General features: G+C 46.2%; 4 protein-coding genes across 9 annotated transcripts in view; 3 read left to right on the forward strand and 1 right to left on the reverse strand.

Moving 5' to 3' along the window:
• The window catches only part of LOC135573421 (interleukin-18 receptor 1-like), a 30,871-nt gene extending 29,964 nt beyond the window's left edge, over nucleotides 1–907 (forward strand). For all 4 annotated transcript variants that reach the window (XM_065022707.1, XM_065022709.1, XM_065022711.1 and 1 more), the window contains one exon: nucleotides 309–907. In XM_065022707.1, coding sequence (XP_064878779.1) covers nucleotides 309–491 — 183 coding nt within the window. In that variant the 3' untranslated portion in view covers nucleotides 492–907. The remainder of the gene's footprint in view (nucleotides 1–308) is intronic.
• A 1,213-nt stretch (nucleotides 908–2,120) lies between these two features.
• LOC135573423 (interleukin-1 receptor accessory protein-like 1-A) lies at nucleotides 2,121–22,532 on the forward strand. The gene is made up of 10 exons (XM_065022714.1): nucleotides 2,121–4,123; nucleotides 4,296–4,557; nucleotides 6,325–6,487; nucleotides 9,164–9,341; nucleotides 9,591–9,656; nucleotides 10,690–10,819; nucleotides 11,451–11,614; nucleotides 12,276–12,413; nucleotides 19,729–19,905; nucleotides 20,342–22,532. Exons 1-10 carry the CDS (start codon nucleotides 4,018–4,020, stop codon nucleotides 21,586–21,588), a joined length of 2,631 nt encoding a protein of 876 aa, XP_064878786.1. The 5' UTR covers nucleotides 2,121–4,017; the 3' UTR covers nucleotides 21,589–22,532.
• LOC115115188 (PEST proteolytic signal-containing nuclear protein) lies at nucleotides 22,520–25,524 on the reverse strand. 2 transcript variants are annotated; one of them, XM_029643678.2, is made up of 5 exons: nucleotides 25,423–25,524; nucleotides 24,447–24,670; nucleotides 24,290–24,364; nucleotides 23,584–23,636; nucleotides 22,520–23,163 (listed from the first exon to the last, which is right to left on the reverse strand). In XM_029643678.2, exons 1-5 carry the CDS (start codon nucleotides 25,469–25,471, stop codon nucleotides 23,049–23,051), a joined length of 516 nt encoding a protein of 171 aa, XP_029499538.1. In that variant the 5' UTR covers nucleotides 25,472–25,524; the 3' UTR covers nucleotides 22,520–23,048. The 2 variants fall into 2 exon arrangements, with proteins under 2 accessions (XP_029499538.1, XP_029499539.1); XM_029643679.2 differs by having other exon boundaries at nucleotides 24,447–24,667; nucleotides 25,423–25,514.
• A 258-nt stretch (nucleotides 25,525–25,782) lies between these two features.
• The window catches only part of gtf3c3 (general transcription factor IIIC, polypeptide 3), a 15,389-nt gene continuing 13,671 nt past the window's right edge, over nucleotides 25,783–27,500 (forward strand). For both annotated transcript variants that reach the window (XM_065022718.1, XM_065022717.1), the window contains exons 1-4: nucleotides 25,783–26,012; nucleotides 26,165–26,276; nucleotides 26,456–26,712; nucleotides 26,975–27,098. In XM_065022718.1, coding sequence (XP_064878790.1) covers nucleotides 25,914–26,012; nucleotides 26,165–26,276; nucleotides 26,456–26,712; nucleotides 26,975–27,098 — 592 coding nt within the window. In that variant the 5' untranslated portion in view covers nucleotides 25,783–25,913. The remainder of the gene's footprint in view (nucleotides 26,013–26,164; nucleotides 26,277–26,455; nucleotides 26,713–26,974; nucleotides 27,099–27,500) is intronic.

Raw genomic sequence — 27,500 nt, forward strand, 5'->3', positions numbered from 1 at the left:
TCAACTACTTTTCAAACTGCTTCAACTCCATTTCCTTTCCAAAGCTGACTAGAAACACTTTGTATTTTTCCACTTTTGCAATTGGTTGTGCATGTTTGTTTTCAGTGCTTTTTTGAAAAGCGCTACATAAGCTCAATTAGTAATTGTAACCTTAACACAACACCTAGTGATCTTGTCAAGGGGTTTGGATCTCTTGGTGTAACAACTAAGGTGTTGGGTTGGTAGTCGGTGGACCTCCGTTCAAGTCCCGGTCGGAGCTAACCCCCCCCCCCCCAAAGATTCACTACATTATTCTGTAAACGTTTTAGGTGGATCTGAAGCTGGACTCCCTCCCTGAGGCCCTGCGGCTGCTGGCCCAGTCAGGACACACCGTCACCTGGAGGGGCTCCCACTCCAAACCCCTGTCCTCAGCCTTCTGGAAGGAGCTGCGTTACCGTATGCCTGCCACGACCAGACGGCGCCCCCCGAAGGACGAGAGGACCATTCTGTGATTATATAGGCTCCAGGGCAGGGTTTGGGTTCAGTCAATTCACAAAGTAAACTCAAATTCAAATGATATAATGGCATCTATTTTCAATTATCTTTACCCCCAACCCTGAATCTAATGTGATTAATGTGCCATTTTTACCTGTAAGAGTGAAATAGTTTTCCTTCCAATGTTAAAACAAAATTAAGTTAAAAAGCAGCTTTTCTGTGTTGGAATGGTGTGGGCTTACCCCAGCATCAGAATGGTGTGGGCTTACCCCAGCATCAGAATGGTGTGGGCTTACCCCAGCATCAGAATGGTGTGGGCTTACCCCAGCATCAGAATGGTGTGGGCTTACCCCAGCATCAGAATGGTGTGGGCTTACCCCAGCATCAGAATGGTGTGGGCTTACCCCAGCATCAGAATGGTGTGGGCTTACCCCAGAATGGTGTGGGCATCAGAATGGTGTGGGCTTACCCCAGCATAGAATGGTGTGGGCTGTGGAATGGTGTGGGCTTACCCAGCAACAGAATGGTGTGGGAATGGTGTGGGCTTACCCCAGCAACAGAATGGTGTGGGCTTACCCCAGCAACAGAATGGTGTGGGCTTACCCCAGCAACAGAATGGTGTTACCTTACCCCAGCAACAGAATGGTGTGGGCTTACCCCAGCATCAGAATGGTGTGGGCTTACCCCAGAATGGTGTGGGCTTACAACATCAGAATGGTGTGGGCTTACCCAGCAACAGAATGGTGTGGGCTTACCCCAGCATCAGAATGGTGTGGGCTTACCCCAGCATCAGAATGGTGTGGGCTTACTACCCCAGCAACCCCAGCAGAATGGTGTGGGCTTACCCCAGCAACAGAATGGTGTGGGCTTACCCCAGCATCAGAATGGTGTGGGCTTACCCCAGCAACAGAATGGTGTGGGCTTACCCCAGCAACAGAATGGTGTGGGCTTACCCCAGCATCAGAATGGTGTGGGCTTACCCCAGCAACAGAATGGTGTGGGCTTACCCCAGCAACAGAATGGTGTGGGCTTACCCCAGCAACAGAATGGTGTGGGCTTACCCCAGCACAGAATGGTGTGGGCCCAGCAACAGAATGGTGTGGGCTTACCCCAGCATCAGAATGGTGTGGGCTTACCCCAGCAACAGAATGGTGTGGGCTTACCCCAGCAACAGAATGGTGTGGGCTTACCCCAGCAACAGAATGGTGTGGGCTTACCCCAGCATCAGAATAGTGTGGGCTTAGCCCAGCAACAGAATGGTGTGGGCTTACCCCAGCAACAGAATGGTGTGGGCTTACCCCAGCAACAGAATGGTGTGGGCTTGTGGGCTTACCCAGCAACAGAATGGTGTGGGCTTACCCCAGCATCAGAATGGTGTGGGCTTACCCCAGCAACAGAATGGTGTGGGCAGAATGGTGTGGGCAACAGAATGGTGTGAATGGCTTACCCCAGCAACAGAATGGTGTGGGGCTTACCCCAGCAACAGAATGGTGTGGGCTTACCCCAGCAACAGAATAGTGTGGGCTTAACAGAATGGTGTGGGCTTACCAGCAACAGAATGGTGTGGGCTTACCCCAACACCAACAGAATGGTGTGGGCATTAAAAATAATTGTGGGCTTACTAGCAACAGAATGGTGTGGGCCAGCTCGGCCAATGAGCCAACATTACATCATGTTCTATGAGGAAATAGCAAGAAGTGTATTTGAGATATAAGTTTGAGGTGTTTTTTTTGTGTGTTTTGTTTTCTCAAATGTATGCATTGGCCACAAACATGAGTATAGGACATTACTTGAGTTAATGGAATATGAACTTCTAAAAGTGAGATTTTCACTGGACAGCTACTTTAAGACCCATTGACTCTGCTTGTCTAGTAGACAGAAGAATTGTCTTTCTCGCCCTACCTGTTTCTCTACCTGTTTCTCTCTGTTACCAGTCGGGGGTCAGATTCAAGGAAAGACCACCCACAGCAGCAGGTCACACCTCAGTGTAGTTATGTGCGCTCCCAACAAAACATGAGACAGAAATGACATTGAGAAGAAATGCATGAATTCCTTTGGCCCTGGTATTTCACAGGGCTGTGTGTAGGAGTCTGCTATGGTAATAATCACAATAGAATCACCAAGTACATTGACATGAACCAGGAAGTTGACCTGGTGAACAACAGTAAACAGAATGTCCAGACAGGATATGTAGATGAAGAAGTGGCTCATAATCCACATAGTATGAGTAGATGGGATTGTGACATGTGTTGATGAAGAATTGGCTCATAATCCACATAGTATGAGTAGATGGGATTGTGACATGTGTTGATGAAGTCCTTTATGACTGATTGCATTTGTCTTGTTTTGTGTTAATGTACGTGGTGTTTTAGTTCTGTTTTATCGAGACAGTATTAATTATTAAGCCTTTATTTGGGCATTTAAGCCTGGACATACAATGTACTTAGGGTCTATGGAACCTGGTCAAAAGTAATGGACTATATGGGACACAGCCTCACTGATTCTGTCAAAAGTAATGGACTATATGGGACACAGCCTCACTGATTCTGTCAAAAGTAATGGACTATATGGGACACAGCCTCACTGATTCTGTCAAAAGTAATGGACTATATGGGACACAGCCTCACTGATTCTGTCAAAAGTAATGGACTATATGGGACACAGCCTCACTGATTCTGTCAAAAGTAATGGACTATATGGGACACAGCCTCACTGATTCTGTCAAAAGTAATGGACTATATGGGACAGCCTCACTGATTCTGTCAAAAGTAATGGACTATATGGGACACAGCCTCACTGATTCTGTCAAAAGTAATGGACTATATGGGACACAGCCTCACTGATTCTGTCAAAAGATGTCAAACCAAGTTTTGAGAGGCTGTGCCAAAGCCTGTATCACCCTACTCTGTTTGCAATGTATTGGTCTATAGACTCACGACTGTTCAGTGTTACTAATGTATTGGTCTATAGACTCACGACTGTTCAGTGTTACTAATGTATTGAAACTGTGCTTCAATAAATGTTTTCGACTTGTAACACAGCTGCCTTCTCTTACATCACAGATCAGCCTTGCACACTTACACATTTCACACTCCGTCTACCCACACCCACAGATGCACAGAATCCCAAAGATGGTGTGAAACTTCTAAAGAAGTAGAGCTCTGCATCTAACCAGGAAATGGACGTTGACACAGGAAACTGGTGGTCATGTTTTCACATGGTGCATCTCTGAGGGAAGCCAGTATCAGATATGATTGGTTTCCAACCGTCTAAGAGGCAAGCTGCACAGACTAGTGGCTAAAGGAGAACAGAGAAGTGGAACGCAGGGAAACTAGTTCAGATGAGTCCCTTTTCATTTACTAGGAAAGGAAGGGACTGACAGCTATATGTCTGGTTTTAGAGTGGCGGAAGAGATTCTGTTTCCAGGAAACCCAGATCCTTTGTGACAGTTATGACACGCAGTGGTGGGTTTGATATTGGAATGAAGGAAGTGGTGGGTTTGATATTGGAATGAAGGAAGTGGTGGGTTTGATATTGGAATGAATGCAGTGGTACGGAGTGATGCACCCTGGACCGTCACTGGCTTTAGCAATCATCGCATGTTTTCTGCAGATATACTTCTGTGAAAGTCGCTGGGACAAGGAAGAAGGTACTTATCTTTATTATCAAACAATTGTATAAAACAACATTTATAGATTTTACCAGGTAGATATTCCATGTGCATATAGACATATCATATGCCTTCAGTATTATTTACATTATTTACATTATACGTACATCTGTGTGGAATGAGAGATGTCTTTCTTGTGTGACACGTGTAGGTTTGAAGCCAGGCTCCGAGACGTACGGCTACAAAGCTTTCTCTGGGGAGGGGTTTGTCATGCAATGTACCAAACCACAGTCCGCCGGTCTCTGTGAGCGCCTCTACAACATCACAGGCAGCTCTGAGGAAGCTGATTGGTCGAAGGCCAAGGGGGAAACCAACAGAGACAGAGATGACGGGGCCGTGACAGGACGGGGGAACGCGCTCTGGTTCTCTACCGTTACTGCAAAGGACTCTGGGAAGTACACATGCCACACAGGGTAGGTAGTCTGTTGACAGTCTTTGGGTAAGCCCCTCTCTTTCACAGGGTAGGTCACCTGTATTGACTCTGTTTGGGTAGGCCCCTCTCTCTGTTTCCACAGGGTAGGTAGTCTGTATTGACTCTGTTTGGGTAGGCCCCTCTCTCTGTTTCACAGGGTAGGTAGTCTGTATTGACTCTGTTTGGGTAGGCCCCTCTCTGTTTCACAGGGTAGGTAGTCTGTATTGACTCTGTTTGGGTAGGCCCCTCTCTCTGTTTCACAGGGTAGGTAGTCTGTATTGACTCTGTTTGGGTAGGCAATTCTCTCTGTTTCACAGGGTAGGTAGTCTGTATTGACTCTGTTTGGGTAGGCCCCTCTCTCTGTTTCACAGGGTAGGTAGTCTGTATTGACTCTGTTTGGGTAGGCCCCTCTCTCTGTTTCACAGGGTAGGTAGTCTGTATTGACTGTTTGGGTAGGCAATTCTCTCTGTTTCACAGGGTAGGTAGTCTGTATTGACTCTGTTTGGGTAGGCCCTTCTCTCTGTTTCCACAGTGTAGGTAGTCTGTATTGACTCTGTTTGGGTAGGCCCCTCTCTCTGTTTCACAGGGTAGGTAGTCTGTATTGACTCTGTTTGGGTAGGCCCTTCTCTCTGTTTCCACAGGGTAGGTAGTCTGTATTGACTCTGTTTGGGTAGGCCCCTCTCTCTGTTTCCACAGGGTAGGTAGTCTGTATTGACTCTGTTTGGGTAGGCCCTTCTCTCTGTTTCCACAGGGTAGGTAGTCTGTATTGACTCTGTTTGGGTAGGCCCCTCTCTCTGTTTCCACAGGGTAGGTAGTCTGTATTGACTCTGTTTGGGTAGGCCCCTCTCTCTGTTTCACAGGGTAGGTAGTCTGTATTGACTCTGTTTGGGTAGGCCCCTTTCTCTATTTCACAGGGTAGGTAGTCTGTATTGACTCTGTTTGGGTAGGCCCCTCTCTCTGTTTTCACAGGGTAGGTAGTCTGTATTGACTCTGTTTGGGTAGGCCCCTCTCTCTGTTTCACGGGGTAGGTAGTCTGTATTGACTCTGTTTGGGTAGGCCCCTCTCTTTCACAGGGTAGGTAGTCTGTATTGACTCTGTTTGGGTAGGCCCCTCTCTTTCACAGGTATTGACTCTGTTTGGGTAGGCCCCTCTCTCTGTTTCACAGGGTAGATAGTCTGTATTGGCTCTGTTTGGGTAGGCCCCTCTCTTTCACAGGGTAGGTCGTCTGTATTGACTCTGTTTGGGTAGGTAGTCTGTATTGACTCTGTTTGGGTAGGCCCCTCTCTCTGTTTCACGGGTAGGTAGTCTGTATTGACTCTGTTTGGGTAGGCCCCTCTCTCTGTTTCACAGGGTAGGTAGTCTGTATTGACTCTGTTTGGGTAGGCCCCTCTCTCTGTTGCACAGGGTAGGTAGTCTGTATTGACTCTGTTTGGGTAGGCCCCTCTCTCTGTTTTTCCACAGGGTAGGTAGTCTGTATTGACTCTGTTTGGGTAGGCCCCTCTCTCTGTTTCCTGCCCTTTGATCAGAAGAAGTGAGAGAAGCTTTGGTGGAATGGACGGATGAAGTGAAGTAGTGTAACTCTCCAAAACATGCCACGTCATTACATGAATTCTCTTCAGGACCAAAACGCCTTCACAAAGACAGTACAAATGCGGTTGCTTACTTTGAACAGGTTGCCTGGGTTTGATTTTGAAAAACAGTTTGCCTATATTTTTGACCTTTCCAAGACACAATGTGTGAATTTGAATGTGTGTTGTTATTATCACAGTGGTATGGTGATCCACGTCTATGTGGAGGTGCTGGAGAGGGCCAGCCTGGGGTGCAGGGACACAGAGGAGAACAGAGTCACTCTGGTTCTGGGCAAAGGTGGCAGGATCCCATGCCCTGGGATCAAATGTCGGACACAGAGGTCAGAGGTCACATGGTACAAGGTGATTATTCCAGCAGATTTTTGGATGGTTGGGTGGATCGATGGATGGTTGGTTGGATGGTTGAATGAATTGATGGGTGGGTGGGTTTGTGGGTGGGTGAGTGGGTGAGTGAGTGAGTGAGTGAGTGAGTGAGTGAGTGAGTGAGTGAGTGAGTGAGTGAGTGAGTGAGTGAGTGAGTGGGTGGGTGGGTGGATGGGTGGGTGGGTGGGTGGGTGGGTGGGTGGATGGTTGGATGGGTAGGTAGGTAGGTGGATGGGTGGGTGGGTGGGAGGTTGGGTGGGTGGGTGGGTGGGTAGGTGGGTGGTTGGTCTGTTGGGTAGGTGGGTGGTTGGTTGGTTGGGTAGGTGGGTGGGTGGTTGGGTAGGTGGGTGGGTGGTTGGTCTGTTGGGTAGGTGGGTGGTTGGTTGGTTGGTTGGGTAGGTGGGTGGTTGGTTGGTTGGGTAGGCGGGTGGTTGGGTGGTTGGTTGGGTAGGTGGGTGGTTGGTCTGTTGGGTAGGTGGGTGGTTGGTTGGTTGGTTGGGTAGGTGGGTGGTTGGTTGGTTGGGTAGGTGGGTGGTTGGTTGGGTAGGTGGGTGGTTGGGTAGGTGGGTGGTTGGTTGGTTGGGTAGGTGGGTGGTTGGTTGGTTGGGTAGATGGGTGGTTGGGTAGATGGGTGGGTGGTTGGGTAGATGGGTGGTGGTTGGGTAGGTGGGTGGTTGGTTGGGTAGATGGGTGGTTGGGTAGATGGGTGGGTGGGTGGTTGGTTGGGTAGATGGGTGGTTGGTTGGGTAGATGGGTGGTTGGTTGGGTAGATGGGTGGTTGGGTAGATGGGTGGGTGGTTGGTTGGGTAGGTGGGTGGGTGGTTGGGTGGGTGGTTGGGTAGGTGGGTGGGTGGTTGGTTGGGTAGGTGGGTGGTTGGTTGGTTGGTTGGGTAGGTGGGTGGGTGGGGGTGGTTGGTTGGTTGGGTAGATGGGTGGTTGGGTAGATGGGTGGGTGGTTGGTTGGGTAGGTGGGTGGGTGGTTGGTTGGTTGGGTAGGTGGGTGGGTGGTTGGGTAGATGGGTGGGTGGTTGGGTAGATGGGTGGTTGGGTAGGTGGGTGGATGGGTAGGTGGTTGGTTGGGTAGGTGGGTGGTTGGTTGGGTAGATGGGTGGGTGGTTGGGTAGATGGGTGGGTGGTTGGGTAGGTGGGTGGGTGGTTGGGTAGATGGGTGGGTGGTTGGGTAGATGGGTTGGGTAGGTGGGTAGATGGGTGGGTGGTTGGTTGGGTAGATGGGTGGGTGGTTGGGTAGATGGGTGGGTGGTTGGGTAGGTGGGTGGGTGGTTGGGTAGATGGGTGGGTGGTTGGGTAGATGGGTTGGGTAGGTGGGTAGATGGGTGGGTGGTTGGGTAGATGGGTGGGTAGGTGGGTGGGTTGGTTGGTTGGGTGGTGGGTAGGTGGGTGGGTGGGTGGGTGGGTGGTGGTTGGTTGGGTAGATGGGTGGTTGGTTGGTTGGGTAGGTGGGTAGATGGGTGGTTGGTTGGTTGGGTAGATGGGTGGTTGGTTGGTTGGTTGGGTAGGTGGGTAGATGGGTGGTTGGTTGGTTGGTTGGGTAGGTGGGTGGTTGGTTGGTTGGGTAGGTGGGTAGATGGGTGGTTGGTTGGTTGGGTAGGTGGGTGGTTGGTTGGGTAGATGGGTGGTTGGTTGGTTGGGTAGGTGGGTAGATGGGTGGTTGGTTGGTTGGGTAGGTGGGTGGTTGGTTGGGTAGATGGGTGGTTGGTTGGGTAGATGGGTGGTTGGGTAGGTGGGTGGGTGGTTGGGTAGATGGGTGGTTGGTTGGGTAGATGGGTGGTTGGGTAGGTGGGTGGGTGGTTGGGTAGATGGGTGGGTGGTTGGGTAGGTGGGTAGATGGGTGGGTGGTTGGGTAGATGGGTAGATGGGTAGAGGTGGGTAGGGTGGGTAGATGGGTGGGTAGGTGGGTAGATGGGTGGGTGGTTGGGTAGATGGGTGGGTGGGTAGATGGGTGGGTGGTTGGGTAGATGGGTGGGTGGTTGGGTGGGTAGGTGGGTAGATGGGTGGGTAGGTGGGTAGATGGGTGGGTGGTTGGGTAGATGGGTGGGTGGTGGGTGGGTAGATGGGTGGGTAGATGGGTGGGGTAGGTGGGTAGATGGGTGGGTAGGTGGGTAGATGGGTGGGTGGTGGGTAGGTGGGTAGATGGGTGGGGGTAGGGGTGGGTAGGTGGGTAGGGGTAGGGGGTAGGTGGGTAGATGGGGGTGGGTGGGTAGATGGGTGGGTAGGTGGGTAGATGGGTGGGTGGTGGGTAGGTGGGTAGATGGGTGGGTAGGTGGGTAGATGGGTGGGTAGGTGGGTAGGTGGGTAGATGGGTGGGTGGTTGGGTAGATGGGTGGGTAGGTGGGTAGATGGGTGGGTAGGTGGGTAGGTGGGTGGTATATTGATGGACGGCAGGTTTTACCTGATGTTTGTTTCTCTTCAGAATGTAATTATGGTATCATTCCACTGCATCTAAGACTTTACACAAACTCCTCACCTTTAGTAAACACAAGTACAAGCCTTACACACCCATGTGCCCGGTTACACACCTGCTCACCTGTGACAGGTCAACACATGGAATAAATAGACAAACGTACAAAGAAATGAACAAACGACTGAACAGGCAAACAAGTGAATAATGGCTTTACATCATGGGTTTCTCTGCAGGATGCCAGGCCTGTGTGTGAGATACAGGATAAGAGGACTATCTCTGTGGTAGACCGGGATACTCTTCTGCTGGGGACTGTCTATGTGAGTGATGCTGCAGTGTATTTCTGTGACTACACCTACGAAGACAACGGGATCCCCTGGACAGTCAGGAGATCTGTTAACGTCTCGGTCATACGTAAGTACGGGAGGACTGTCGCTGCAGGCTCTGTCTCCCAACACACACCACACAAGCACGATCACATGCCCATACACACACCACACAAGATGAACACACGCCCATACACACACCACACAAGATGAAAACATGCCCATACACACACCACACAAGAGCTTTCAGATGAACGCACACCCATACACACACCACACATGCTCGTACACATACTGTACACACACATTCTAGTAAATGTCACTTTTACCTCCACAGCCGCTGACACCAAAGACCCTCCACAGATTACTTATCCCCATGGCAACGAGGAGGGCGTGGAGCTGGGTGAGTGCAGAGCCTGAGGTTGAATGATTGATTTGATGATGGCAGTTGTATAGAGTATGATCACTGTGTTTCACCAGTTTATGGCTTCGTCCTAAATGGCAACTTATTCCCTATATAGTGCACTACTTTAGACCAGAGCCCTGTGGTAGTGCACTACTTTAGACCAGAGCCCTATGTGGTAGTGCACTACTTTAGACCAGAGACCTATGGGGTAGTGCACTACTTTAGACCAGAGACCTATGTGGTAGTACACTACATTAGACCAGAGCCCTATGGGGTAGTGCACTACTTTAGACCAGAGCCCTATGGGGTAGTGCACTACTTTAGACCAGAGACCTATGGGGTAGTGCACTACTTTAGACCAGAGACCTATGGGGTAGTGCACTACTTTAGACCAGAGACCTATGGGGTAGTGCACTACTTTAGACCAGAGCCCTATGGGGTAGTGCACTACTTTAGACCAGAGCCCTATGTGGTAGTGCACTACTTTAGACCAGAGACCAATGGGGTAGTGCACTACTTTAGACCAGAGACCTATGGGGTAGTGCACTACTTTAGACCAGAGACCAATGGGGTAGTGCACTACTTTAGACCAGAGCCCTATGGGGTAGTGTACTACTTTAGACCTGAGCCCTATGGGGTAGTGCACTACTTTAGACCAGAGCCCTATGGGGTAGTGCACTACTTTAGACAAGAGGCCTATGAGGTAGTGCACTACTTTAGACCAGAGCCCTATGGGGTAGTGCACTACTTTAGACCAGAGACCTATGGGGTAGTGCACTACTTTAGACCAGAGCCCTATGGGGTAGTGCACTACTTTAGACTAGAGCCCTATGAGGTAGTGCACTACTTTAGACCAGAGCCCTATGGGGTAGTGCACTACTTTAGACCAGAGCCCTATGAGGTAGTGCACTACTTTAGACCAGAGCCCTATGGGGTAGTGCACTACTTTAGACTAGAGCCCTATGAGGTAGTGCACTATATAGGTAATGGGGATGCAACCTAGTCCTTATATCAACCCTCTATTCCCCAGGGGAGCCTCATAATCTGAGCTGTCAGGTGCATTTTGGGTTCCAGAGGACCTTTGACCCAGTGGTCCAGTGGTGGATCAGTTCCCATAGTAACCATGAAGGCATGATGAAACTGATGGAGATGGAAGCACAGTGAGTTGGATCTCATTTTTGTTGTTGATGCTCGTCATGTATTATTGAATATTAAAGCATTAACATTAATGAATGAATGATTCATTCATTCAACCTTTTTTTGTCAGGCACCCACCTATCATTAAAATAATAATGTGTGTCACTGTAGGGCAGGCTATGCCTACGTCCCAAAATGGCACCCTAGTCCCTACATAGTGCACAGTGTACTTTATAGGGAACAGGATGCCATTTGGGCAACAATCAAATCAAAATCAAATCAAATATATTTATATAGCCCTTCTTACATCAGCTGATATCTCAAAGCGCTGTACAGAAAATCAGCCTAAAACCCCAAACAGCAAGCAATGCAGGTGTAGAAGCACGGTGGCTAGGAAAAACTCCCTAGAAAGGCCAGAACCTAGGAAGAAACCTAGAGAGGAACCAGGCTATGAGGGGTGGCCAGTCCTCTTCTGGCTGTGCCGGGTGGAGATTATAACAGAACATGGCCAAGATGTTCAAATGTTCATAAATGACCAGCATGGTCCAATAATAATAATCACAGTAGTTGTCGAGGGTGCAACAGGTCAGCAGGAGTAAATGTCAGTTGGCTTTTCGTAGTCGACCAGAGGGTCACCTTCTGTTTCCTCTCCAGGCAGGTGTGGGAAAGGAGTATTGAAGAGTTGGAGTTCACGGTCACCAGGACAGCTCAAATCCCGGAGGTGACCCAGCTACACCTGGACTCCACCTTCACCTGTCTGGCCCAGAACTCTGTAGGCAACAGCAGCGCCACCATCAGGCTTACAAGGAAATCTGCAGGTACCAGAAGAATACTGATGGGGTGCATCTCAATCATCTCTCCTTTCTCCCCAAGTGTGCACTTGTTCACTTCCCTTCATGGATTTTGAATGAAATGACTGTTTTATGACAACTCCTTCTGGGACCTGCCTGGTCCAATCCAATGCAATTTGTTGGGAGTAATGAACAAGTTCACACATCTAGAGGAAGTAGAGATTATTGGAACGCAGCCCTAGTCTCTCATTGCATCTGATTTGGTTCTGGGTACCAAGGTTAGCCTACCACGAGTCAGATCCATTTTTCAGAGAACACTAGCAATGTATCTTTTTACTTAATAACCATATCTTGTCATACTGTTATCTGAGACAACAACGCTCCTATGTGTTAGAATTAAACAATAATGCCCGAGGGGGTGTGGTATGTGGCCAATATACCACGGCTATGGGCTGTTCTTACGCACGACGCAATGTGGAGTGCCTGGACACAGCCTTTAGCCGTGGTATATTGGCAGTATATCACAAACCCCCAAGGTGCCTTTTAGCTATTATAAACTGGTTACCAACGTAGTTAGAGCAGTAAAAATAAATGTTTTGTCATACCCGTGGTATATGGCTGTCAGCCAATCAGCATTCAGGACTGGAACCACCCCGTTTATAATGTGTATTTTGTCATGTTGTTTCAGTTTCCCGTGTGCTGGTGATAGTGTGTCCGGTGGTGTCTCTGCTGTTTGTAGCTGGGATGGGCATTACAGTGCACGTCTACTGGCTAGAGATCTCTATTCTCTACAGAATCTACCTCCCATACAAACAGACCACCACAGGTCAGAAACACATCTCTCTCTCTCACTCACTCACTCACTCACTCACTCACTCACTCACTCACTCACTCACTCACTCACTCACTCAGACAGACAGACAGACAGACAGACAGACAGACAGACAGACAGACAGACAGACAGACAGACAGACAGACATAATAAGATAAGATAAGATAAGATATAAGGAAAACAAATCACAGGATATCTTAATTTAGGGTTTTCTCCTCCCACTCTTACCAAGTATCTAATGGTTGATATATGGTGTCCATCTCCTCTACTCCCAATCTTACACACACATGAAAACACACACTGTCAGATAAAAGCTAACTAGCATCTAGGCAAACCTCAAATCTAGCCATCAGGAAATGACTGTTTCAACTTGACTAGTTACAACCTCAAACCACACAGAAAGATGGCTGGGTGTTCTGGAAAAAAAAGCCAGTTGTTGTCAGTTCTTTGACATTACGTCATAACTGTCCTAACTGTCATCACTGTGATCACTGTCCTAACTGTCATCACTGTGATAACTGTCCTAACTGTCATAACTGTCATCACTGTGATCACTGTCCTAACTTTCATCACTGTGATCACTGTCCTCACTGTCATAACTTTCATCCTAACTGTCCTCACTGTCATAACTTTCATCACTGTGATCACTGTCCTAACTGTTCTAACTGTCCTAACTGTCATCACTGTGATCACTGTCCTAACTGTGATCACTGTCATAACTTTCATAACTGTCCTAACTGTCATCACTGTGATCGCTGTCCTAATTGTCTTCACTGTCCTAACTGTCATCACTGTCCTAACTGTCATCACTGTCCTAACTGTCATCACTGTGATCGCTGTCCTAACTGTCATCACTGTCCTAACTGTCATCACTGTGATCACTGTCCTAACTGTCATCACTGTCTTAACTGTCATCACTGTCCTAACTGTCATCACTGTGATCACTGTCCTAATTGTCTTCACTGTCCTAACTGTCATCACTGTCCTAACTGTCATCACTGTGATCACTGTCCTAACTGTCATCACTGTCTTAACTGTCATCACTGTGATCGCTGTCCTAATTGTCTTCACTGTCCTAACTGTCATCACTGTCCTAACTGTTCTTTTTTTTCAATTTAAAGTTTTATTACGTTTTCTTGTTTTTCAATCAACCAACAAAACACATTCCACATTCACAGATGTGACAGGCTTAAAAAAATAATAATAATAGTACATTTGAAAAAATTAAAAATTAAAATGAATGATAAAGTCAAATAAAAACATATTTTTCTAAATCTATTTATTTTCCTTGGTGCATATATATGTACATACATACATACATACATACATACATACATACACACATATACATACATACATACATACACATACATACGCACACGTACTCAAAAACTAAATTAAAAGTCCTAACTGTCCTAACTGTGATCACTGTCCTAACTGTCATAACTTTCATAACTGTCCTAACTGTCATCACTGTGAACACTGTCCTAACTTTCAACACTGTGATCACTGTCCTAACTGTCATCACTGTCATAACTTTCAACACTGTGATCACTGTCATAACTTTCACCACTGTGATCACTGTCATAACTTTCAACACTGTGATCACTGTCCTAACTGTGATCACTGTCATCACTGTCCTAACTGTCATCACTGCCCTAACTGTCATCACTGTCCTGTCCTAACTGTGATCACTGTCCTGTCCTAACTGTCATCACTGTCCTGTCATCACTGTCATCACTGTCCTAACTGTCATCACTGTCCTAACTGTCATCACTGCCCTAGCTGTGATCACTGCCCTAACTGTCATCACTGTCCTAACGGTCATCACTGTCCTAAATCAGTCAATTCGGGAAGTATCCTGAAATTGTAAAAAGAACACCTATTTTCAATGATTCATCAATAAACTGTATGATTCATCAATAAACTGTATTGACCCTATAGATGAATGTCTCTTGTCTCCTTCCCTGTATTGACTCTGTAACCTGAATGTCTCTTTTGTCTCCTTCCCTGTATTGACTCTGTAACCTGAATGTCTCTTCTCTCTCCTTCCCTGTATTGACTCTGTAACCTGAATGTCTCTTCTCTCTCCTTCTCTGTATTGACTCTGTAGATGAATGTCTCTTGTCTCCTTCCCTGTATTGACTCTGTAGATGAATCTCTTCTCTCTCCTTCCCTGTATTGACTCTGTAGATGAATGTCTCTTGTCTCCTTCCCTGTATTGACTCTGTAGATGAATGTCTCTTCTGTCTCCTTCCCTGTATTGACTCTGTAGATGAATGTCTCTTGTCTCCTTCCCTGTATTGACTCTGTAGATGAATGTCTCTTCTGTCTCCTTCCCTGTATTGACTCTGTAACCTGAATGTCTCTTCTCTCTCCTTCCCTGTATTGACTCTGTAGATGAATGTCTCTTCTGTCTCCTTCCCTGTATTGACTCTGTAACCTGAATGTCTCTTCTCTCTGTAATGAATGAATCTCTTCTCTCTCCTTCCACTCTTACCAAGTATCTAATGGTTGATATATGGTGTCCATCTCCTCTACTCCCAATCTTACACACACATGAAAACACACACTGTCAGATAAAAGCTATCTAGCATCTAGGCAAACCTCAAATCTAGCCATCAGGAAATGACTGTTTCAACTTGACTAGTTACAACCTCAAACCACACAGAAAGATGGCTGGGTGTTCTGGAAAAAAAAGCCAGTTGTTGTCAGTTCTTTGAAATTACGTCATAACTGTCCTAACTGTGATCACTGTCCTAACTGTCATCACTGTCCTAACTGTCATCACTGTCATCACTGTCCTAACTGTCATCACTGTCCTAACTGTCATCACTGTCATCACTGTCCTAACTGTTCTTTTTTTTTTCAATTTAAAGTTTTATTAAGTTTTCTTGTTTTTCAATCAACCAACAAAACACATTCCACATTCACAGATGTGACAGGCTTAAACAAATTAATAATAATAGTACATTTGAAAAAATAAAACATTAAAATGAATGATAAAGTCAAATAAAAACATATTTTTCTTAATCTATTTATTTTCCTTGGTGCATATATATGTACATACATACATACATATACATACATACATACATACATACATACGTACATACATACATACATACGTACATACATACACACATATACATACATACATACATACGTACATACATACATACATACATACATACACATACATACGCACACGTACTCAAAAACTAAATTAAAAGTCCTAACTGTCCTAACTGTGATCACTGTCCTAACTTTCATAACTGTCCTAACTGTCATCACTGTGAACACTGTCCTAACTTTCATCACTGTGATCACTGTCCTAACTGTTCTGTCATCACTGTCATAACTGTCCTCACTGTCATAACTTTCATCACTGTGATCACTGTCCTAACTGTTCTGTCATCACTGTCATAACTGTCCTCACTGTCATAACTGTCATCACTGTCCTAATTGTCATCACTGTCCTAACTATGATCACTGTCCTAACTGTCATCACTGTCCTAACTGTCATCACTGTCCTAACTGTCATCACTGTCCTAACTGTCATCGCTGTCCTGTCCTAACTGTGATCACTGTCCTGTCATCACTGTCCTAACTGTCATCACTGTCCTAGCTGTGATCACTGCCCTAACTGTCATCACTGTCCTAACGGTCATCACTGTCCTAAATCAGTCAATTCGGGAAGTATCCTGAAATTGTAAAAAGAACACCTATTTTCAATGATTCATCAATAAACTGTATTGACCCTATAGATGAATGTCTCTTCTGTCTCCTTCCCTGTATTGACTCTGTAACCTGAATGTCTCTTTTGTCTCCTTCCCTGTATTGACTCTGTAACCTGAATGTCTCTTCTCTCTCCTTCCCTGTATTGACTCTGTAGATGAATCTCTTCTCTCTCCTTCCCTGTATTGACTCTGTAGATGAATGTCTCTTGTCTCCTTCCCTGTATTGACTCTGTAGATGAATGTCTCTTGTCTCCTTCCCTGTATTGACTCTGTAGATGAATGTCTCTTGTCTCCTTCCCTGTATTGACTCTGTAGATGAATGTCTCTTCTGTCTCCTTCCCTGTATTGACTCTGTAGATGAATGTCTCTTGTCTCCTTCCCTGTATTGACTCTGTAGATGAATGTCTCTTTTGTCTCCTTCCCTGTATTGACTCTGTAGATGAATGTCTCTTCTCTCTCCTTCCCTGTATTGACTCTGTAACCTGAATGTCTCTTCTGTCTCCTTCCCTGTATTGACTCTGTAGATGAATGTCTCTTCTCTCTCCTTCCCTGTATTGACTCTGTAACCTGAATGTCTCTTCTCTCTCCTTCCACTCTTACCAAGTATCTAATGGTTGATATATGGTGTCCATCTCCTCTACTCCCAATCTTACACACACATGAAAACACACACTGTCAGATAAAAGCTATCTAGCATCTAGGCAAACCTCAAATCTAGCCATCAGGAAATGACTGTTTCAACTTGACTAGTTACAACCTCAAACCACACAGAAAGATGGCTGGGTGTTCTGGAAAAAAAAGCCAGTTGTTGTCAGTTCTTTGAAATTACGTCATAACTGTCCTAACTGTGATCACTGTCCTAACTGTCATCACTGTCCTAACTGTGATCACTGTCCTAACTGTCATCACTGTCCTAACTGTCATCACTGTGATCACTGTCCTAATTGTCATCACTGTCCTAACTGTCATCACTGTGATCACTGTCATCACTGTGATCACTGTCCTAACTGTCATCACTGTCCTAACTGTCATCACTGTCCTAATTGTCATCACTGTCCTAACTGTCTTCACTGTCCTAACTGTCATCACTGTCCTAACTTTCATAACTGTCATCACTGTCCTGTCCTAACTGTCATCACTGCCCTAACTGTCATCACTGTCCTGTCATCACTGTCCTAGCTGTGATCACTGCCCTAACTGACATCACTGTCCTAAATCAGTCAATTCGGGAAGTATCCTGAAATTGTAAAAAGAACACCTATTTTCAATTATTCATCAATAAACTGTATTGACCCTATAGATGAATGTCTCTTCTATCTCCTTCCCTGTATTGACTCTGTAACCTGAATGTCTCTTTTGTCTCCTTCCCTGTATTGACTCTGTAACCTGAATGTCTCTTCTATCTCCTTCCCTGTATTGACTCTGTAACCTGAATGTCTCTTCTGTCTTCTTCCCTGTATTGACTCTGTAACCTGAATGTCTCTTTTGTCTCCTTCCCTGTATTGACCCTGTAGATGAATGTCTCCTTCCCTGTATTGACCCTGTAGATGAATGTCTCTTCTGTCTCCTTCCCTGTATTGACTCTGTAGATGAATGTCTCTTCTGTCTCCTTCCCTGTATTGACTCTGTAACCTGAATGTCTCTTCTCTCTCCTTCCCTGTATTGACTCTGTAACCTGAATGTCTCTTTTGTCTCCTTCCCTGTATTGACCCTGTAGATGAATGTCTCCTTCCCTGTATTGACTCTGTAGATGAATGTCTCTTCTGTCTCCTTCCCTGTATTGACTCTGTAGATGAATGTCTCTTCTGTCTCCTTCCCTGTATTGACTCTGTAACCTGAATGTCTCTTCTCTCTCCTTCCCTGTATTGACTCTGTAACCTGAATGTCTCTTTTGTCTCCTCCCCTGTATTGACTCTGTAGATGAATGTCTCTTCTCTGTCCTTCTCTGTATTGACTCTGTAGATGAATGTCTCTTGTATCCTTTCCTGTATTGACTCTGTAGATGAATGTCTCTTCTATCTTCTTCCCTGTAGATGAATGTCTCTTCTATCTTCTTCCCTGTAGATGAATGTCTCTTCTATCTCCTTCTCTGTATTGACTCTGTAGATGAATGTCTCTTCTATCTCCTTCCCTGTATTGACCCTGTAGATGAATGTCTCTTCTCTCTCCTTCCCTGTATTGACTCTGTAGATGATTGTCTCTTCTGTCTCCTTCCCTGTATTGACTCTGTAGATGAATGTCTCTTCTCTCTCCTTCCCTGTATTGACTCTGTAACCTGAATGTCTCTTCTCTCTCCTTCCCTGTATTGACTCTGTAGATGAATGTCTCTTCTCTCTCCTTCCCTGTATTGACCCTGTAGATGAATGTCTCTTTCCCTGTATTGACTCTGTAGATGAATGTCTCTTGTCTCCTTCCCTGTATTGACTCTGTAGATGAATGTCTCTTCTGTCTCCTTCCCTGTATTGACTCTGTAACCTGAATGTCTCTTCTCTCTCCTTCCCTGTATTGACTCTGTAACCTGAATGTCTCTTTTGTCTCCTCCCCTGTATTGACTCTGTAGATGAATGTCTCTTCTCTGTCCTTCTCTGTATTGACTCTGTAGATGAATGTCTCTTGTATCCTTTCCTGTATTGACTCTGTAGATGAATGTCTCTTCTATCTTCTTCCCTGTAGATGAATGTCTCTTCTATCTTCTTCCCTGTAGATGAATGTCTCTTCTATCTCCTTCTCTGTATTGACTCTGTAGATGAATGTCTCTTCTGTCTCCTTCTCTGTATTGACCCTGTAGATGAATGTCTCTTCTATCTCCTTCCCTGTATTGACCCTGTAGATGAATGTCTCTTCTCTCTCCTTCCCTGTATTGACTCTGTAGATGAATGTCTCTTCTGTCTCCTTCCCTGTATTGACTCTGTAGATGAATGTCTCTTCTCTCTCCTTCCCTGTATTGACTCTGTAACCTGAATGTCTCTTCTCTCTCCTTCCCTGTATTGACTCTGTAGATGAATGTCTCTTCTCTCTCCTTCCCTGTATTGACCCTGTAGATGAATGTCTCTTTCCCTGTATTGACTCTGTAGATGAATGTCTCTTCTCTCTCCTTCCCTGTATTGACTCTGTAGATGAATGTCTCTTCTCTCTCCTTCCCTGTATTGACTCTGTAGATGAATGTCTCTTCTCTCTCCTTCCCTGTATTGACTCTGTAGATGAATGTCTCTTCTCTCTCCTTCCCTGTATTGACTCTGTAGATGAATGTCTCTTCTCTCTCCTTCCCTGTATTGACTCTGTAGATGAATGTCTCTTCTCTCTCCTTCCCTGTATTGACTCTGTAGATGAATGTCTCTTCTCTCTCCTTCCCTGTATTGACTCTGTAGATGAATGTCTCTTCTCTCTCCTTCCCTGTATTGACTCTGTAGATGAATGTCTCTTCTCTCTCCTTCCCTGTATTGACTCTGTAGATGAATGTCTCTTCTCTCTCCTTCCCTGTATTGACCCTGTAGATGAATGTCTCTTTCTCTGTATTGACTCTGTAGATGAATGTCTCTTCTGTCTCCTTCCCTGTATTGACTCTGTAGACAACAAGGAATATGATGCCTTTGTGTCCTACGTGCCCAGCTCTTCCTCTGAGGAGGCGGGGGGACGAGGAAGAGGAGGAAGAGAGGAGGCGCTGGAGGTGCTCCTGCCCAGGGTTCTGGAGGGGCAGTGGGGCTACCACCTCTTTCTGCTAGAGAGAGACCTGCTGCCGGGCGGAGGTGGGTTCTAGCTTGCATCCCAAATGGCATCCTATTCCCTATTTAGTGTACTACTAAAACGTAGGATACTATATAGAGAAAGGCTGCCATTTAGGACGCATATTAGTCTGGTCCCAGACCAGTTTGTGCTGTAGAGCCAGCCAACGCCCATAGGAGTTGGCTATACTGCACAAACTGATCTAGGTTCAGGTTATAGTTGAGCAGGCCATGTGAATAGAAACAGTCACATTACCAGAGTAGACTGTAAAACATTACCGTTGAATGTTGGCCTAGAGATGGCAGCTTTCAAATGAAATGTATTCTGAAGAATGTGTGGTTCACAGAGTCACTGTTTTACTGTCAGATTTTGACAGTCTGCATAGCTATCATGTCACCCTGCCAAGCATGACACTTGTGTGGTGTTTGTGGTTTTGTGTTTGTGTGTTCTGTGCTTTAGCGTATACAGAGGATGTGGTGTGTGCGATCCGCAGCAGCAGGCGACTGGTGTGTGTCCTGAGTCCTGACTACCTGGCCAGTACCTGTCTGTTTGAACTGGAGACAGGCATCAGAGCCTTACAACAAGACCCACACTTCAGACTCATCCTCATCTGGACCAGCCCCAACCACAACCCCAGTCCTAGCCCCACCATCCCCAACCCCAGTCCTAGCCCCACCATCCCCAACCCCAGTCCTAGCCCCACCATCCCCAGCCCCAACCCCACCATCCCCAACCCCAGTCCTAGCCCCACCATCCCCAGCCCCAGTCCTAGCCCCACCATCCCCAGCCCCAGTCCTAGCCCCACCATCCCCAACACCAGTCCTAGCCCCACCATCCCCAACCCCAGTCCTAGCCCCACCATCCCCAGCCCCAACCCCACCATCCCCAACCCCAGTCCTAGCCCCACCATCCCCAGCCCCAGTCCTAGCCCCACCATCCCCAGCCCCAGTCCTAGCCCCACCATCCCCAACACCAGTCCTAGCCCCACCATCCCCAACCCCAGTCCTAGCCCCACCATCCCCAACCCCAGTCCTAGCCCCACCATCCCCAACCCCAGTCTTAGCCCCACCATCCCCAACCCCAGCCCTACCATCCCCAACCCCAGTCCTAGCCCCACCATCCCCAACCCCAGTCCTAGCCCCACCATCCCCAACCCCAGTCCTAGCCCCACCATCCCCAACCCCAGTCCTAGCCCCACCATCCCCAGCCCCAGTCCTAGCCCCACCATCCCCAACACCAGTCCTAGCCCCACCATCCCCAGCCCCAGTCCTAGCCCCACCATCCCCAGCCCCAGTCCTAGCCCCACCATCCCCAACCCCAGTCCTAGCCCCACCATCCCCAACACCAGTCCTAGCCCCACCATCCCCAACCCCAGTCCTAGCCCCACCATCCCCAGCCCCAGTCCTAGCCCCAGCACCACCAGCCCAACCAGCAGCAGGCCTCTATCTCTACCCCTGTCTCACACCCTGGGCATGGTGACTCCAGCCTCACCGATGCCCCCACTAGTTCGGAGGGCCATCAGAGTCCTGCCTGCTCTGCACTGGACCCCCCAGGACCAGGGAAGGATGATAACTAGCTCCAACTCTGGATCACGGTTCTGGAGATCCCTCCACAAGGCCATGCCAGCCCAGAGTGGGACTGGGACAGACACACAGACACTGTTAGACAGACACACAGACACCCAGGACAGAGGGACTGTTTTGTAGTCGTTAGGGCGGTTCTCCAGTAACTTGACACCTTGTATATATATTTTTTGGGGTTGAGGGACCTGTGGTTTCATGGTTGTTGCTTCTAAGAATGTGTCGTTACCTCCTGGAACCTGGTAACGTAGTGGTTACCAGTCAAAGCAGTGGTTCCTGGTAAATAGCAGTCAAAGCAGTGGTTCCTGGTAAATAGCAGTCAATGCAGATCCTGGGTGTATTCTTTTTTCAGTAATTGGTCTTTTAAACCAACCAGGTCAGGTTTTTTCTCCAATAACTGTGCTAAAGATCAGAGTCCTTAAAGCACACCGTAGCATAAGGTTTTGGACCATAGCAAAACCTTTTGGCAAACGGAAAATGTTTTGCAACGAAAACTACTTTCTATTGGACAAATTCAGGTTCTGTCCCCGTTTCTCTTGCTTCTGTTGAGTTCTGTTTGTTTCCTAGTTAATACACCCCAGAAGAGGTAGAGTATTTATTTATATTACAAACGAACTACAGTACAGAGAAGGACCTGACATACTTGCATAAGCTACAGTTAAAGACAGCTGTTGACAGCAGAATAATTAGTTTCCTTATGTGAAGGAAAAAATGCTTACGTCTTTCCATTTTGAAAGAATATAATGGCACAGATCGAACAATAAGAGCGATATTTCACCGGGTGTATAAATGTGAAGCATTTATTAGCAGTTCTGCCCACCACGGCTCATTCATTCCCCTTTTGAAACGACAGGGTGTGCTCTATCTTGGTTTAGTTATAACAATCTTTGATAATTACTGTCCTCCGCTCCTCTTCTTATACCCAGTAACATCATCAAGATTGTCATTGAGGCTTTACATTATTTATGCATTTGAAGAATGTATATGATACACTGGTATGTGAATTGTGGTTCAATTGCTTTTTTTTGTTGTTGCATAAATATCATTAAAAAATACATTTCATTTTGGAATTGAATGTAAGTTTATTGTCCTAATATGAATATTTCTACATGTCAACCTCAGGCACGGGAGAAATGGTTCCTGTCTGGGATCACTCTGTAAAGGCATGACAGACAGTGAGGGAAAGGCCAGGGTTGAAAACCCTGTTAGGACTGTTATAAAGTAGTGATATATCCTAGATGAGTCAAACTATTATTAAGTTGTCTTAAAGTTCCCTTTCCCAAAACATATCCTCATTGCTCTGAACTACACCCACTCCAGTCTGCTATATAACACACACACACACACACGCTTAAAACAAAACAAAAAAATATGCTTGATAGCACGAATGTCTCCCCATCATTACATAGCAGTATGTACATTGTTTTTACACCATCGTCAACAGTCAAACGAAGAGAAACTCAATCAAGGTGACATCATTCCACACAAAAGCAAACACGGTGTGCAGTTTGACTGTTGTCATTAGCAACCCAGTAAGGCCGAGCCCTACTGGTCTTACTGTGACTAATAACCAATGAGGCGGAGCCCTATTGGTCAGTGTCCGTCTGAGACTTGAGCTTCCTCTCCCAGAGCTTCTGGTGGTCGGAGAATCCCTGCTTCCCCTTGTTGAAGGAGTTGGGGCCTGCTGACGTGGGCGTCTCCCTGAGGTGAACATAGAGAGTTATGTGTGGTAGTGGACCTAAAGGTTGTTGAAACCACTGCGGTCTGAACTGGTGCGTTGACCAAAATGAAAACATCACATTGACTAGTAGTAGGTCCACGCTCAAATGACCCATGCAAACACGTGTGGTCATCACACCTGGTTCAAATCCACCCAAAATTGTAACCGATTCCCTATATAGTGCCATACTATGGGCCAGAGGTCTCTCCAAAGTGGTCAATATTAGTTAACTAATAGGCAATAGGATGCCATTTCAGAGACGCACACTGGGTAGAATACTTGACAAGGATCTAGGAATAGGTACATTACATTTCAGTGATTTATGGACAGAGTATTATGTCAGAAAACCTGGAATTTCAGATAACATTTGTGAGATGTTGTAAAAACGTTGTGCTTCTTACCTGCCAATGTTCTTCATCCTCATCTTGGCTTCTGCAGGCATCTCCTCCTCACTCTGTCAGAGGAGAAAACAGCTGTTATTACAACTCTGTGGTTAGAGCACAGGCATCAACATTGATGTTTCACTGCATATGACAGTTTGTTTGCACAACCTACTAATCTATTGGGATATCGTGTGGTGTGTGTGTATATGAAGGCGTACGCATGCTTCCCAACCAAAACAGTTTGTGCATATATTGTGATGTCATTTTGGGACATTTTTGTTTGTTTTGGATTTCGGTGAATGGTTTTTCAGGTGTTTGGGTACACAACATTTTTTTCTAGAGGCCGAAGTTCGGAGTGGAAGTCTACGCCCCTTCGTCTCTGATTGGTCAACAGTAGGGATTCTTCAGTAAAGTCTGTCATTCAATGAGAGATGACTTTTCTTTGAAAAATACTGCAAGAAACATCTTAGTTAGATGTGAACTTACGTGGAAAAAAACAACTTCTAAACTAATTACATTTCTTGAGTTCTTCTTTTATTAATTCTGACTATTTTGAGGAAGTGTATACTGGCTACGGTGTCTCGAAATGGACAAACAGTACTATTGCAGCTTTTTTCAAATTTTTCAGCAAAGTTATTTTAAGGGAGTATTCAAGCACTCTTGTTCGGTTCGGCTAGCCAAGTTTGGCTCGGTGCCAGCCGAAATGAAGCCAGCCTTAACTCACATCATCAGAGTCAACATTGAAAACCGAGGCCAGAGCTGGTTTCTTGGCAGGTACAGGTACAGGCTCTTTGGGTTTCTAAAATGGAGAGATACACACATCTGTCAACTACACACACTGAGTTAGATGTCACACACACACTAACCCTAATGGTACTCACACTAGCACCCAGCTTGATGGAGATGGGCGCAGGCTTCTTTATAGGCTGGCTGATCAGACCAAATCCTATCTTGGAGACTTTGGGGGCTGGGGGTACCGGGTGGCTCGAGGTGGACACCTTCCCCGGGCCAGGGCTGACGACCTGAGCCGAGCGTTTCCCCCCTCCTCCAGTGCTGGAAGAGACAGTCTTAGTTTTCACACTGCCTTCCTTCTCCTCCGGTCCTGCTGGAGGCGAAACAACTTACCAAGGTGAGCAACTGTTGCCTGGGAAACCAAGGATGAGCTACTGTTACCTGGGAGTGGTTGCCGGGTTACTGGTAGGTGGGTGAACCCATAGAGATCCTATTAAAGGAATTCCTAATTCTATGGGTGAACCTGTTTGGAAGTTGGTGTGTGAAAGCACCAAACACTCCCACTACTGTTGCGGTTATGGTCGGTATTTTGGTCATAAACCTAGCTAGTTATTTTAACACTATTGCAATTTGCCACATAGCATATGTGCATGCATAGCCTATAGTTTATTGCATATCATGTTACATATTTTTTTTTACGTTCAACGCATGTTGCATCCTATGCATTTATCTGTCTTAGCTAAATAAATGTGTCTTCTTTTTGAAACTGGCTGCATGCCAAGTGAAGTCCATATTAGTTGTGTTTACCGACAAAAGTATTTGAAAAACAATCGTAAACATTGCTCCATCATACATGAGCAGCTGCAATGGCTAACCTAGCGATCTCGCGTAAAGCTAGCTAGCTAATAAAACCAGCTATCTAGTTTCATTGGAAACCTGCTAAAGATACATCAATGGCTGCTAATCTAGCTAGCTGAATGGGGACAGGCCGAAGCTCCGTTCACAAGCGGACACGATGAGCATGGGAATGTTGTATTAGTTACAGGTGGTCGATGTAACGTTATACTTCTAGTCTTATTTCGACAAGACAGCGATACATTGCCCCTAAAGATGTACTAGTATCACCTCCATCATCGGAGAGCCGCTTGCTGCTGTGCTTGTTGTAGTCCGCCATAACATCAGTGACGATGGAAGAAGCGAACGGGATTTCTCTAACGAGATGGTACAGAACAGCGCCACCTGTCGTTCTGGAATAGGAATTGTCTGAACACAACAACAACAACCAAAAACGAATTTACTCCCAATGATTCATACCAAAATCATCAAAGAATAATATACCAATGTATTGTCGTTATCTGATACTTTATGTGTGTATTTGTCTCTGTTTGTTTATGAGTATTTGTGTGGTTCATGCATTAATCGATAGGTGGCGGTGGGTAACGATTTACAAATCTACCTTTTGAAGCGTCGAAGAAGAACTTCTGTCGTTTTGAAATTACGTCATTAACAGTCGCCGGTGCCACTCGTGTTGTCAAAATGAAATGTTTACAATGAGAATTATCATAATTGTTTTACGTATTTTTAAACACCATAAATCGTTTTAGTTAGTCGGTGAGATGTCGGCGTTCAGCTCAGAGCTCATTGACTACCTGGAGGGAAGAATTTCATTCGAGGAGTTTGAAATACGGAGAGAGGAAAGAAAAGCTAAATTGAAGGTAAGTGGGACATCCACTCTGCATGCTGTATTAACGTTGAAAAGATCAAACTTGTGAACAAGTTTTGGAGCTCGCAATGATATATGTGCTACTGGAACGCCTTTCACGAATGCCTGTGTTGAAAGCATCTCATCTCGGATCTTTTCTCTCAGGTAACGAACGAAGGACGTTCAGAGGAAGATGAAGAGATTGGACCAGATGACACTCTCCCCAGCACTTCCCACGGCCGCAGTCCGAGAAAATGTTGTAAAAAACGGGCCGCAGGTGTGTGTCTCCACTTGTTCAGTCATGTGACTGCTTGGGTTCGGAAAATGGATATTCTGCTTCCCACAATCTTGTATTAGCCCGCTGAGCTAAAGCCTAGGCACTCTTCATGTCTTCTTAAGCAATTCCATTGAAGTCATTGTTGTATGCCAACTATCCACCTCTTCTGTCCTTGCCAGCGGATCCCGAGGAAGGCGTCAGCCCCTCTGTCCAGAAGGCCTTTGCCTCGATGATGGAGGAGGGAACAGAGACTGAACAGACTGAGGAAGAGGAGGAGGAGGATGAAGACAACGATGACGATTATGAAGAAGAGGAAGAGGAGGATTCAGAGGAGGAGAGGAAGGTTGAAGCTAAGGGAGATGAGGAAGGGCCCTCAGCTGGGGATGTCTTTGCTCTGGAAATGGAGCTTAACCGAGAGAACAAGAAGATGATGAAGGTGAAAATTAGATAAAGGCCTGTCTTCATTCTAACAGGGTTCACAAGACTGTTAGCCCTCTGAGCCTTGACATTAGATCAGTTAGCCATAGTTTGACGATAGATGTGTTGTGTATGCAATAATAGTTTAATTATGGCTCGTCTCAGGCAGAGTTAGGCTAGTCACCATTTGTGCCGGGTTCAATGAAACACCTCTGTTACACTTGGTCAGGATGCAGTGTTTGTTGACATGGGACTATTGATGGTGATTGTGTACTGTTCAGGAGAGACGTAACCGCAGCAAGCTGCCCCGGGCCCTAAGGGGCCTCATGGGAGAAGCCAACATCCGTTACGCCCGCGGAGACAAGGAGGACGCCGTCCTGATGTGTATGGAGATCATCAGACAAGGTAGGTAGTGTTCAGGACAGAGGAGATAATCAGACAGGATGGGTAGTGTTCCAGGATAGAGGAGATCATCAGACAGGATGGGCAGTATTCCAGGCCAGAGGAGGAACAGACTAAGTCATTGTAGAGACTTATGCTGCATTCAGGACATGCTGTAACTAGGAAACTGTAAACTCTGAGAAAGATGATATCCGAATTTCCCACTTGGAAAGTATCAGAATCATCCAATAGGTAGCTTTACCCAAATGGCTTATGTTAATTTTAACTGGGAGGTTCAGAGTTTCCGACTTGTCATGAATGCAGCATTACTGACTGATCTGAATTCATCAAAGTTGTCTTTAAAAAGATATATATTAACCAGGGAGTGTCAATGAGGGAGGCCTTCCTGTTGAACGCTGACTAAAG

Source organism: Oncorhynchus nerka, linkage group LG2, assembly GCF_034236695.1.
Source record: "Oncorhynchus nerka isolate Pitt River linkage group LG2, Oner_Uvic_2.0, whole genome shotgun sequence".
NCBI lineage: Eukaryota > Metazoa > Chordata > Actinopteri > Salmoniformes > Salmonidae > Oncorhynchus > Oncorhynchus nerka.